The 12,912-nt window shown below is 39.0% G+C and overlaps 1 protein-coding gene across 3 annotated transcripts in view; it reads right to left on the reverse strand.

Moving 5' to 3' along the window:
* Positions 1-12,912, reverse strand: part of LOC149312228 (monocarboxylate transporter 2-like) — a 132,439-nt gene that overhangs the window by 26,128 nt on the left and 93,399 nt on the right. For 2 of the 3 annotated variants that reach the window (XM_089524231.1, XM_089524232.1), the window contains exon 3: positions 6,391-6,423. The exons of the other annotated variant lie outside the window; for it this stretch is intronic. In XM_089524231.1, the coding sequence (XP_089380357.1) occupies positions 6,391-6,423 (33 nt within the window). The remainder of the gene's footprint in view (positions 1-6,390; positions 6,424-12,912) is intronic. 3 annotated transcript variants of the gene reach the window in all.

The raw sequence follows: 12,912 nt of genomic DNA on the forward strand, positions 1-12,912 counted from the left end.
GGAGAGAGAATCCAAGACACCAGAACAATTACATTTCTCCATTTGCACTATTTATTTAAAAGGCTAAGATCAAATATCTTTTACTTATACAGATGTCTCCCATGTAAGCTGCATCTCCTAGGGCTGACAAAAACAAATGAAACCTTAGATGATATAATGCCATAACAGTGCAATATAAAAAAGGCAGCACATAACAACAACTGCATGGTGGGAGATAATTCCAAATGTAACAGGCATCAAGCTACAATCCAGCCCATTCCCTTACCAAACTGTAATTTTTGCAAAATCACTTTTGATGGAGGTAGAAGGATTGGCTATTGGCTTCCTATGCAGTCTTTGAGCCAATTCACACTACACAACTATAGCACTTTGATACCACTTTAACTGCCATCATTCCAGCCTATGTAATCCTGAGGTTTGTAGTTTTGTGAAGAACCAGAGAGCTCTGGCTGAGAGTTTTAAATGCTGTCAATCTCAGTATTCTATAGAATGGAACCATGGCAGTTAACATGTAATTATGGCACTATAATTATGTAGTGTGAATAGGCCCTTGTTTTTCTATCTTCATATTTTTCTTATGTGTCCAGATCCCTTTGCCGACAGCTCTCCACATTTTAGTTCCCATCTCACATATTCCTGTTTTCCCAATGATATTCCTAACAAAACATCTTTCCTGCCATCCTATCTGTCTAATGATCTTTTCCCTTTTGACCAAAGGTTACCATAATCACTATCACACATATTTACCTCTTGAACAGAAATTAGGATATGGATGGCCAAGAAATATTTATTTCTAAAATTTGGTTACTCTCATCATTAACTTTGCTTTAGTTTTGTGTTCCATCCCTTAAAATCTCATTCTTTTAATAATTTATTCACTGTAGCAATGTTCATCTCAACAGTCAGTCCAGGTCAGTTCAGTACAGTTCAAACTGAAGGAAAGCAGGGACACATATAGGATCATTTTAATAATCGATGCATATTTCTCAGAAAAGATTTTTCTCACAGACTTTGGCCTGGTATAGACTAACATTTTGCACTGGCCTGGGGCAGATTTTAGGACTCCGTAGGGCTGGGGGTCCATACACTCCCAGTCCTACTTTCGGTGGTGGTGCGCCATCTCACCACACACCCATTCACATAGGGTGCGCAATGATGATGCACGTGCATCCGAGTACCCAAATGGCACTCGCCTGAAGTGACGGTGGCATCATGGTGTGCAATGCCGCTCCACTTTTTAGGGAACTTGTCAGTGCCACGCCATGGGACATAGAGCTGCCCATCTGTATCCCCCCTTTCTCTCCAATGTACTGAACTCCAAATCCCATTATTCCCAGATAGTATAACCAATCAGTTAATACAATTTCTTTCTCCTTTTTCGCAGAATCAGAGTATCATATAATTGGAAGGGTCTGCAAAGGCCATCTAATCCAACCTTCTGCCATACAGAAAGAGACAGGCGGGTACCGTCTGTGTTGGCAGGGAAGTTTTTTTTCTGGTGGCATCTTTTTTGCCTCTAGAATGACACATCTGGAACATTCTTGGTAAGAAGGAATCTTAGGAGCCCCCAGAAAAGTAGCAGATATTTGCTTGACTGTGATCACAGCTACCACAGAAAGGTAAGGCCCCACAGAACAGGTGTGAATAGAAGACCCACGTATTTCTCTTTTTAGTTTTCTATCCTTTCCAGTACCACCTGACTGATGGCAATCTGAAGTTGAGGCATGCCAAAGCTCAGCTGTTTTCTTTCACAGTATGCTTTCCAACATTGATGACAGAGTGCTGTGGAGTGCTTACAGGAGGGTGCTACAGGATGCCCATGCAACTCCAAAGAGATTGGTAAGACCTTCTGACTGATACTTGGCAACTCTGCCATATGGCTATCTGTGTTTAATTCAGGCAGCTAGTTTATCTCTCAAAAGCACAATATCTCCAGCTATAAATGCTCTGACTCAGATTATCAAGTGCTGCTGTGTATTCTGGACCACTGCCAATATTGAGTGATCGCTCAGCTAGGCAGTGATCACCTCTGTTCATTGCACTTTACATTGTTTATACAATCATACTGCAACTAGGAATGGCTTTGGATATTAAAATACACACCTGTGCAGCCCATTTCACAGGGAGCTCTGGGCACACTTCCTAACATCCAAGGAGAAACTGAAATTAGAACATTCTCCAGAATGTAGATGAAAATGCTGGTTGGGCAATTTTTCAAACTAAGTTCTGTTTTTGACATTATAGACAAAACTATTATCTGACTGCCTGAGAGGCAGTGCAGGCAACTATCTGTGTTTATCTGTCACACTGTTCATAACACAAACCAGAACAAGCTGAAGAAAGGTTTGGACTTTTGTTAATATTAACTGCCATGCAGTCAATGTCGACTCATGGTGACCTTGTATTTGAGAGATCTCCAAGCCTCCCTCTCTTCCACTGCTCTGCTCAGGTCCTGCAAATTCAAGACTGTGTCCTCTTCTTCCCTTTCTACTACCTTCTACCTCTCCTAGCATTATTGTCTTTTCTAATGAGTCATGACTTACATTACTTTTTTTTCTTGCCACTTCATACATTGTTCTCCCATTTCTCCATTTGGAGACACTTGTAAAACACTGGAAAACCAAAGCAAGGTTCTAGCTAAGATTAGGACCAAAATGAGTTCAAACGACAGTATATTGATCCTGTGTACACCACTAATTGAAATATATAATGGACGTTATCACACAGGGGAAATTGGGGGAAATTGGAAGGTCAATGCAATGTGATCCCGGATGCCGTCATGCGGATTCACGTTATTGTGCGAGAGGTTATCACACATAATCAAACTCAATGCTAAGTCAATTCAAACCTAATCCAGGGTCAACCAAGAGATGTGTAAATTTGGGGAAATACAGAATTTACAAATCCTGTTCCACTCCAAAGTTGCATTCGATTCGAATTTGGCAGGTATGGAACACATGTCTCGGTCGTCCTTGGATTGCCTTCGAATCAGACTACAATTCCCAAACTCCTTTACTGGCTGCAATTTTTCCCTCCCTCCCTCCCTCCGAGTGTGGGGGAGGGGGCTTTTCTCTCCTCTCAGAGTACTTCTGGAGCTATTTTGGGGATGAAGCAACCCTCCCTCTCCCCAGACACACACACTGACTCACTCACTCATACACACACTGCCTCGCTCCCTCCTCCTCTCAGCCCTTTCTGCCTCTTTCCTTTTGCAAACTCATCCTCTCCAACTGGAGGGAAGAGATTGGCTCTCTCTTTCTCTTGCACGATCCTGTCACAGGGTTTTCTTGGCAGGTTTATTCAGTTTGCCATTTCCATTTTCTGAGGAGGCTGAGAGAGTGTGACTTGCACTAGGTCACCCAGTGGGATTCGATCACTGCCTTCTAGAGTCAAACCAAATACAAGGTTGCTTTGGACTGGTTTTGAATTGGTGAATTGCCTAAGTAACGTGAAATAAAGGGTAATGAATGTACACATAGCGTGAATTGCCTACATAACGTGAAATAAGGGGTAATGAATGCACAAATAATGTGAATTGACAACATAACATGAAATAAGGGGTAATGAATGAACAAATAATGTAATTGCCTAAATAACTTGAAATATAGGGTAATGAATGAACAAATAACATGAAACAAGGCCCATGGGAACTGGAGGTAAGCCCCGCCGGAAGTGTAAAAAAGTCACAATCCGATTCTGCCCTCAATGCACATGTGCAAGGATGCTAATTCGAATTCTAGACTACGAAGGGTATGTACTCATATGATAATTTCTTTTGCATTTGCACTACTTTGGCTTTGGGATGGGTGCTGTATTCTTCTGTGGTGTGATAGCCATCCACATACTTGTGTTCATTTCCAAATTGGCCCTACTTTCTTTTCTTTTGAAATTGAGAGACATTCCTCCCGTGTGATAACGTCCAATGTCTCAATGGCTCATCTTCATTTAGTGTTGCCAGGAAAGGGTGTCTAAACATGCCATCACAGAACCTAGCCCAATTAATATATATGGGGTTAATCAAGTAAGTGGGGATAACATATTTATTATTTATTGATTTAAATAAAGGCCAGTGCAGCTTACAACAAATTAAAACAAATCATAGCCAAAATCTTATTAATATAAAATTAAGAAATAAATAAATTGTACTACATGCAAAAAAGGGTAAAACAGATTTCACGCTTACCAGATGACAATGCAAACTTTTTCCAGTTTACTCAAAAGTAAGCCTTTCTGTGTTCAATATGGTTTGCTTCCTCATAAATGTTTTAAGCTTTCACCCCAGTCAGCAATACACCCATTTAAGGTTGCAATGTATCACAAGCACCCTGCAGATGTAACTACTAATCATAACATTAAAAAAAAAATTGTGATGAGTGCTATTCTCTGCATAATAAATATGATGAATTGATAAATTTGTTAACACGTAAGAAACATATCTTATGTGACCTGCACAGAGTTTAATTTAACAAAAAGCATATTTTTTCCTTATTTTTAAATTGTACTCTGCTCATTTCTCTCAAGAACAGTATATACGTAAAGCCATGATTGAAATTCATGGCAGGCAGCTGATACTCAAAGAGAGCAATACTGAGCTGCATGTAGCAATAGTTTGACTTGACATAAAGCTATCACCATGGTATCTTCAAAATAACATGAAACATTGATGTTATACTGACAGATATAGACTATACAGATGTTACAATGAATGGTTTGGGAATATTGTCTCCGCTCACAACCTCTAGTGCAGGATATGTGGCCCTTCAAATGTTATTGGACTATAACTCACATTAGTACAGGGCAGCCTATCCAATGGTAAGGGTTTCTGGGAGTGACAGTCCAGCAATATCTGGGAGTCCATATATTATTATTCAGCCTTGACAGAGCGTTCATGCCTTTACAACTGGACCAACTGGGCTTCTTATGTGTACAATTGGGAAACAGGCTCTGTGTGGGGATGGCTGTATCCATGAAAGATCTGTGAAGATATACACTGTGGAAGACTCTAAGCACACAACAAAGAATTTGATTGTCTCCTTTAAATAGGAACAGGACAGGAAAGTCCTGATCTATTCAACTAAAACTAAATCCACTGACATTTAGTAGCTAAACAGTAAAAGGACATGAACCACACTATGGGCAAACTTGGACCTTGTCTGCACTGGCCAGAATAATCTGGGAGAAGCCAGGAATACATTGGACGCCATAGTTGCCCCAACCTGCCCCATTATCTTGCTTCTGTCTCCACACGTGGCAGCTGTCTGCATGGGCATCCTGCCAGGACACCAGGTGTGTCTGCTGCCACCATGGGTTGCTTGCTTCTGAGGTGAGATTGAGGTGTCCAGTGATGGTCACATGCTGGGTGCTTTGTTCTGACCTCAGAATCAGTTACCCATGGTAGTGGACATGCTTTGTGGCCCAGCAGGATGCCCATGCAGAATACTGGTTTGGAATATTCAGGATGCCCATGTAGGATGCCCATGCAGCTACCATGCTATGGAAACAGAGAGCTCTGGATTTTCCTGGAAGAGCCCTAGCAATGGGTAACTTTTAAAAAAATGTTTTAATGTAGTTATATCCAATTGACTACAGCAGAACTGGGTTTGGGACATGTGTTGTTCAAGCAGGACAACACCAGAATGGCAGGGGAATTAGCATTTTGGCCTATGTAGATAAGACCTTTGTCTTAATAAATACCCACTGAAATTAGTGACTAATCAAGTTAGTCTTTACTAAGTTATAGGTTTAAAAGCACTGTTGATAACCCGTTTTAGATCCAAACCAATATTCAGTCTAGCACATAAATTATCAGCATGAGGAAGACTTAAATTATTGTAAATCTCTTGCTTCAATATATTTATCATGTATTCAGCACAATATCTGTGCAGCTCCATATTTCCTTATTGAAATCTCCCAGTTAGCTTCTTTGCCAATTAGGGATATGAAATTAGATTTCAATGACTCAAGCTCAACCTTTCCCATGCACCGCACCATATCAGCTCCATTGGACTAAACAAAATAGATTTCTGCAGAGCCAAAATAGACTCTGCACATGGCATGCACATTTAAATTGTGCTCTCTTTGAACAATAACATTTTGGGAAACCTGTGTTTTCTGTTTAAATGCTAAATTGTGTCAACGTGAACAATAAGTTTCATTATACATGTAAGGTGTCTGATAGAATTAATAAATGTTTCCTGTCCAGAAACAGAATGATTTTCTTCTCTTGCATAGCACTTAACAGTGATTAAAGTCCCTAAGGGCTTCTGTGAATTGAAGCACTGTGCAGTCTTTCTCTAACAATTTTTTTAACTGTTACACCTAAACATTATTGCAGTTAGTCTGAACAGCTAAATGCTGCCATAAAAATCACTCCTTGTGAAAATGACATACCAACGTAAGAATGGCTAAGGCCACCAGTTCTTCCTATTGAAATGAGAAAAGAATTTACAGCAACAAAACAGAGAAAATGCATACATATATCTATTCTCTATTTATTGTGTAAGGTGGAGGAAAAGTGGATATCCCTCACTATACCAATGCTATAAGCAAAAATTCCTGGTGGGATCAAACTTTGGTATAAATATTAGCCATATATCTTACTTTGGGGATAATACATCCTGGTCCAAACAAAACACAAAACCCACAGGTGGGAACAGTTTGGAGCAACTAAACCAATGAGCACCAAACAATTAGGATGAAGTGAAATGGCATAAAAATGGCAAGGTTTTGAGTTCTTGAGAAATCACACCAGTAGGTACTGAAAAACAAGAACAGGGAATGGCAGAAGAAACAGAAATACTCAAAAATGGTGGACAGATTTTATGGCCATACAATTTGCAGTTACACTCAGTTGCAAAATGGAAATTGCACATGCTTTTTTCTCCTGCGGTGGTTATTCCTGAGACCCAGGAATTAAATTTAAAAGGTATATTAGTTGGGTGGCAACAAAAATGATGGAGAAAAAAATATGTACTCATTTGGAATACTGTACAGAATACCCAATTGCTTTGGATGGCATAGCATTTGTGCAACCTTGAGTGGATTAAAAAGAAAAACAAAAAACCACCAGCTTGATGAGCCATCATATAGGTCCAGCAGGAGCACTCTAGTACAGTACATTTGGGTTCATTTAATAGGTTTGATTTGATAAAGTTTATACAAAAATCCAAAGATGATTTTCCTCCACTCACATCTCAAACTTTTATATACATGTGGTAGTTTGGGTTCTCTTCAGGGATTTGATTTTTCTAAATACTGTAATACTAAGTGTACTCTTCTACATTGTTATTGTCTTTGAAGTTTTCCCCTTAATTCTTCTAAAATGTTAGTGGAAGCCATTTTATCTGTCAATACTGTATGTGGAATGTGTGTTGGGGGGACAGCAGGACTTTTTCCAGAGTGTGGTATGGGATGGGAAGATTAAACTTCTTTCACTGTGCTCCCAGCAAAAATTCCCTTCCTCATATTCTGAAAAAAGAAAAAAACGATATTCTTAGCACATAACATTCTGATATCTCTCCATTCTGATAGATGTATGACTTATATGTAGCCAAATAAAACATTTGACAGCTACAGGGGGGAGAGCAAATAAATCATATCTGGGTTACTCTGCCCTTAAAAAAATTAACAGGAACATCCTGACAATAAACTAAAAATACTGAATGTGGGAGCTTTTGCCTTTCACAATTATGGGGGAGTATTCTGTGTCTGAAACATGTGAAAGCATATAATGTTTCAGTCTCTTGCATATCTAGGTTGGAAATACATTTGGACATGCTCATTTTGGACTTACCTGCCATTCCACACTGTACAATTATAGTGCTATGATTCCACTTTAACTGCCAAGATTCCACCCTCTAGAATTCTCAGATTTGCAGTTTACAGAGAGCTGTTTAGAATTATGAGCCAATTCTTTACTGCTTCACCAAATTAAAAAACCTAGAATTCCATGGGCTGCTGCCATCGCAGTTAAAGTGGTATCGAAGTGCTACAATGGTATAGAGTAAAAGTACCCCAGAGTAATAACATGCGAATTGCAGTGGAAATTCAGTCTGGTCAAGGATATTCTGTTTCCTTTTGTGGCCAGTTTAAAGGGAAAAAATATTAATACACATCACATTTTAGGCACACGTCTAAGAGCATTATCAAAACATATCTGTTCTCTAGACCAATAATGAAAATATTACAAATGTGGAGAATCATATCAATATGCTAATTAGTAATCATTATATTTTCTTCTCTCAAACCCATATTTAATAAATGAGCAAACATGATATAGCAAGGCAGATTATCCAAGGAGGAAAAAAGACATATAGATTAATGTTGTTCTTATGCTGTTAAAATAATCTTTGCTTCAAAGCAAATTAGAAAGATTACCCTTCATTTTTTACTTAATAGATAAAAATGTCTTGAAGCAAAGCAACAGATAAATGCTTAGGTACACTGTGTGGGTGTTGTGTGCTTTCAAGTTGCTTCTGACTTATGGCGACCCTAGGATGAACCTGTCAGTATTGGCAAGATTTGTTCGAGATGAGGTTTGCCATTCCATTCCCCTGAGGATGAGAGAGTGTGACTTGCCTAAGATCAACCAGTGGGTTTCATGGCTACACTGAGAATTGAACCCTGGTCTACAGAGTTGTAGTCTAATGCTGAAACCACTATGCCATGCTGGCTCACTTAAGTACACTACAGGGCTATAATAAGAAGGTGGGGGAATCCCTATAGGTCCAGTCTCCAGGGTTAACATGTGAAGATTGTAATCAAATGGCTATAGCTTTTCAGCAGTCTCACCAGTGAGTCAAAAGATGGATGGATCACTGTATTTTTTTTATCCCTATCACAGTATTGCTCCTTCCTAAGCCCATTTTATCTTTCCCCCCTCATAAATCTGCTTTTAAAAGACAGTAGTAAGCCTAGTACAAAAACATCTAATCCATTTTACCTCAAAATATTAATTTTAAATGTATCAGCTCTAACAGGTCAAAATAATTGATTCCAACATACAAATTTTTAAATGTATTTTTGAACTTGGAACTGTACATCACAACATTTAGAGAAATGTGAAATCCAAAAGGAAAACTACATTCTGGAATATTCATTTTAGTCCAGGAGATTTGGATCAGGTCACTTTGAACAGAATTTCCACAGTTGATTTTCCTCAAGGATGCAACACCTTCAGGAAAAGCTTCATGGAGCTAAGTACGGTATATTCATGATGTATTGCGATGGAATGAGGAACAAAGGGTCTGCAGATTTTAAATAAGGGTGTCTTTCACCTGCAGGTTAATCTAACGAAAATATTACATAAGAATGGATTTTGAGATACTTTATACCTTTAGCAAAAAATACAGATGTGGACAAGAATCTAATTTCTTTTCTTTATTTTTTGTCTTCATGTCAAGTAATTATTAATTTTAAATTATTGTCACTCTGCAGTTACATACCTTTCAACTGTCCTAAATTAGCAAGGACAGTCCCAATTAATTCTCTATTGTCCAATTTTTTAAAAAAATGTCCAGGTTTCTCTCTACTCCTCCCACTTTCCCCCTTTATCATCATATTTCTTCAACTGCTGCAAACTTAACTCAAAGTGCAAAAGTAGTTTGCCCTTAATTCAGATGAATGCATGGGAGAATCTTGTCCTTTCCTGTAGATTGAGACAAAAGCAAACTATTGCAGCCTCTCCTGGTTAGTCTGTTCTCATTCATACATTTTGCCATCTTCTCTACAGTCTGATGTTGCTTGGCCACACATATCCCATTTTTCATCTGTGAAATTTTGGAGGGTATGCAGTTTGTGATCTCACCATGCAACAGTGTTGATTCCTGGCTTGGACTTAGCCATTCAGTCTGACCATGGAAAAAGAGGGGATTGTTTACAACTGTACTTTCTTTTCTTGAGTCATTTCCTTGATAGCAAAGAAATGGTTTTCTAGTGACATCTGGAAACCTGAGTGGCCTTCTTTGCCTCACTTCTGACTTGCTCAGTGTCCTCAGCCTGCTATTCTAAATATTTAGGATACTTTACTATATGACCCCTGACAGAAAGGTTAGGAATAAAGCAAATTCCTTGCAACTGTTAATCTGGTGAACATTTCTTTATTTAACTATAACTGTAAGGAAGAGGTTTATAGTACACTGTATAACTGTAGAGAGAGTTTCCATTTAACAAAAGGTTTCTTACAAGTGAAGCTCTTTTCCACCAAGCATCCAGGATTTTATTAGACAATGTGATACTATTTTATTTTCCCTTCCAGGGGATAATCTGTACTGCTATATAATCATGTGGAAGGAAAAGCAGTGTGGAACACTCTCAGTAGATAATGGGAAGATTTTTATTTTCTAAAAGCACATTTTACATGAAAACGATATCTTCCATTCCAAGCTTAAGTCTCTAATAAGTGAGTGGGAACTAAGAAGCAGAGATAAGTTTAGCAGCAAAAAAGCATTAAACTGAACAGCTTAAGCAAGTGGTTATCTAAATAAAGCATTCAACTCCATCATTGTTCCTTATTTCTGATTACTCATCCTTTCTGTTTTATTTTTAAAAATATTCTGGGAAGGGTAAGATAAAACAATTTTATATTGCTTCTTCCCCCCTACTTTCTGTTTGGTTTTGTTTTAATAAATACAGTTTGAGGAGGGGGCTGTCAAAATGCTTGCTGGAAGGGATTTCAAATGTATAGCTGAAGGCAGTGTCAGAAACTCAACAGCTCAGCCAGGGACAGCCTGAGGCCCTTTTTTTGTGAAATCACCAGTAATGATATTGGGCCCAGGAGTATCTTCTACAGTTCTGAAAACACTGCAAACTGTACCTTGGTCCTCTAAACCTCAGATTGAACGTAGGGAGAGACAGCAAGAGAGAATGCTGACTGCAATATTTTGGGATCTACAGTCCAAAAAAGTAACTTCTCCAAGTTCTGGTTACACTATTACATTGCCCCTTTGTACATTTTGTCTGTAACTAATGAGTCCTACCTCTCATATCCATTTTTGTTATCTAAAATGTATCTTTCTTCTTTTTATGATTTTTCATAAAATAATCATTGTCCTATGTGTTCTTTCTGATTAATAACTTTTGACTACACATGTCCCTATGTCCATCTGTGTATTACTGGAGGGAGAGCCAATGTGGTATAGCGGTTTGCATAGTCAGTGTCTGGCACCAGAGTCTCCACCTTCTGTGATGCAGGCAGCTGCTTGCAAGCTGGAGAGACACCTCTCCCTTTCAATGTCAGTGAAGAGATACTGCAGACAGATGTATCATTAAGAGGCTTGTATTCTTCAGAAGTTCCACTATATACAATGCTATCATACAACTCCAACACCGTCCACCATCCACCATCACAACAACCCACTGCGGCCCACACTGTGGCTTGAGGCACTATAGGGTGTATAGACAGCCCATTTCCTAGCCAGATCGGGGCTAGGGCAAACGTATGCCGCAGCCATGATCTGGCCTTTCCACAGTGCAAAAAGGAGCCACGAAAAGCTCTCCTTTTTGCACTGTGGAAAGGGTATCATAGCTGCTGGGGTTGTAGCTTTTTGGTACTCCTTTGTCGCAGTGCATGTATACACTCTGTCAAAGGAGCACTGTGATGCCTTCCACCATGTGATGGAGCATGCACCATCACACTGGCATGGGGGCGGAGTCAGGGTCCATGGCATGTGGTCGTCACGCTCCCACTCTGCCCCGATGCCAGCATTTGTTGCTGTACAGCCTCAGAGATTTCAAATCTGTGCTTAGGAATGGAAACCCTTTGGCAGACCTTGGGCAAGTCTCTCAGCCTCAGAGAAAAGCATAGGCAAAATTTTCTCTGAACAATCTTGCTAAGAAAATCCCATAATAGGCTCATCGTAGGGTTGCCATATGTCAGAAGCAACTGAAGGAGTATAACAACAGCAATGGTTAAAGAAGAACCACAGCACCATAATTGTGTAGCATCAAAGGGACCCACAAAACTACCAGGACCTAACTCACATTTGCTCAATTGCTCTTTTCAACAGTTCTCTTGGTAAATTTTGGTTTGAGGAAGTTTTATAGGTGAGACAAAATATATTTCAAATATTTTTAGTTACCACTAAGAATCCATGACACACATTGATACACATACTCATGTATCTTGCTTTGGCCCCATGCTAGCTCTTAGAAGCTTTGCCCTGTGAGCCAACTCCATCTTCCAGTTCACCATAATGCCTGGAAACAGTAAGTGTTCCAATTTCAGCCAGTGATGCTCATTATTGCTAGTGTTATTATTAAATCCAACAGGCCTCCATTACAATTTATTCATCATATTAGAAATGTAAATTTCCATCTGTTTTTAATCACTGTGTTCCTAGAACAGGATTTTTATGGATTACATGCCTATAAAAAAATTGTAAACCCATAGATACTTCTTTTTGTTTAGTGTATTTGTTAAGGATGATATGCCAAACAATAAATGTCATTTAGCTAATAGTTGAAATAGCCTCAGCATAGCACCTGTATTATGGCGCATAATTGTATTTTATTTGTATCGTCATTAATCAATGTACCATTGAAAGCAAGGCAGTTAATTAACCTGAGAACAAATCTTTCATTAACTGACAACCTGGTAGAGTGATCCTGTGAGGTGGGGATAATAAGGGGTTTGTGAATCAGGTTTTAAATTTGAATGCCCTGTTTGAAGGATTGCTAGTAAAATGAAGCAGTTTGTGGGCATGTGAGGCAGTGTCCTCTCTCCTAACAATGGGTACTTTGTGTGCCTGAGAAGATGGCAGTCTATATGACTGGAAACCTGCTGGTTAGTTCCAACTAGAGTGAGCCCATTGAATCAATTGTTGAATGGTGAAACAATTTGTAGGCAAATCCAGTTTATTCAATTATGTTGTTCTAGTTAGGACCAAATTAGGATTTGAGCTTCTTTCTTTCTTT

Source organism: Sceloporus occidentalis, unplaced genomic scaffold (genome assembly GCF_023333645.1).
Source record: "Sceloporus occidentalis isolate IW3139 unplaced genomic scaffold, rSceOcc1.0.p SCAF_5, whole genome shotgun sequence".
In the NCBI taxonomy this organism is placed as follows: Eukaryota; Metazoa; Chordata; class Lepidosauria; order Squamata; family Phrynosomatidae; genus Sceloporus; species Sceloporus occidentalis.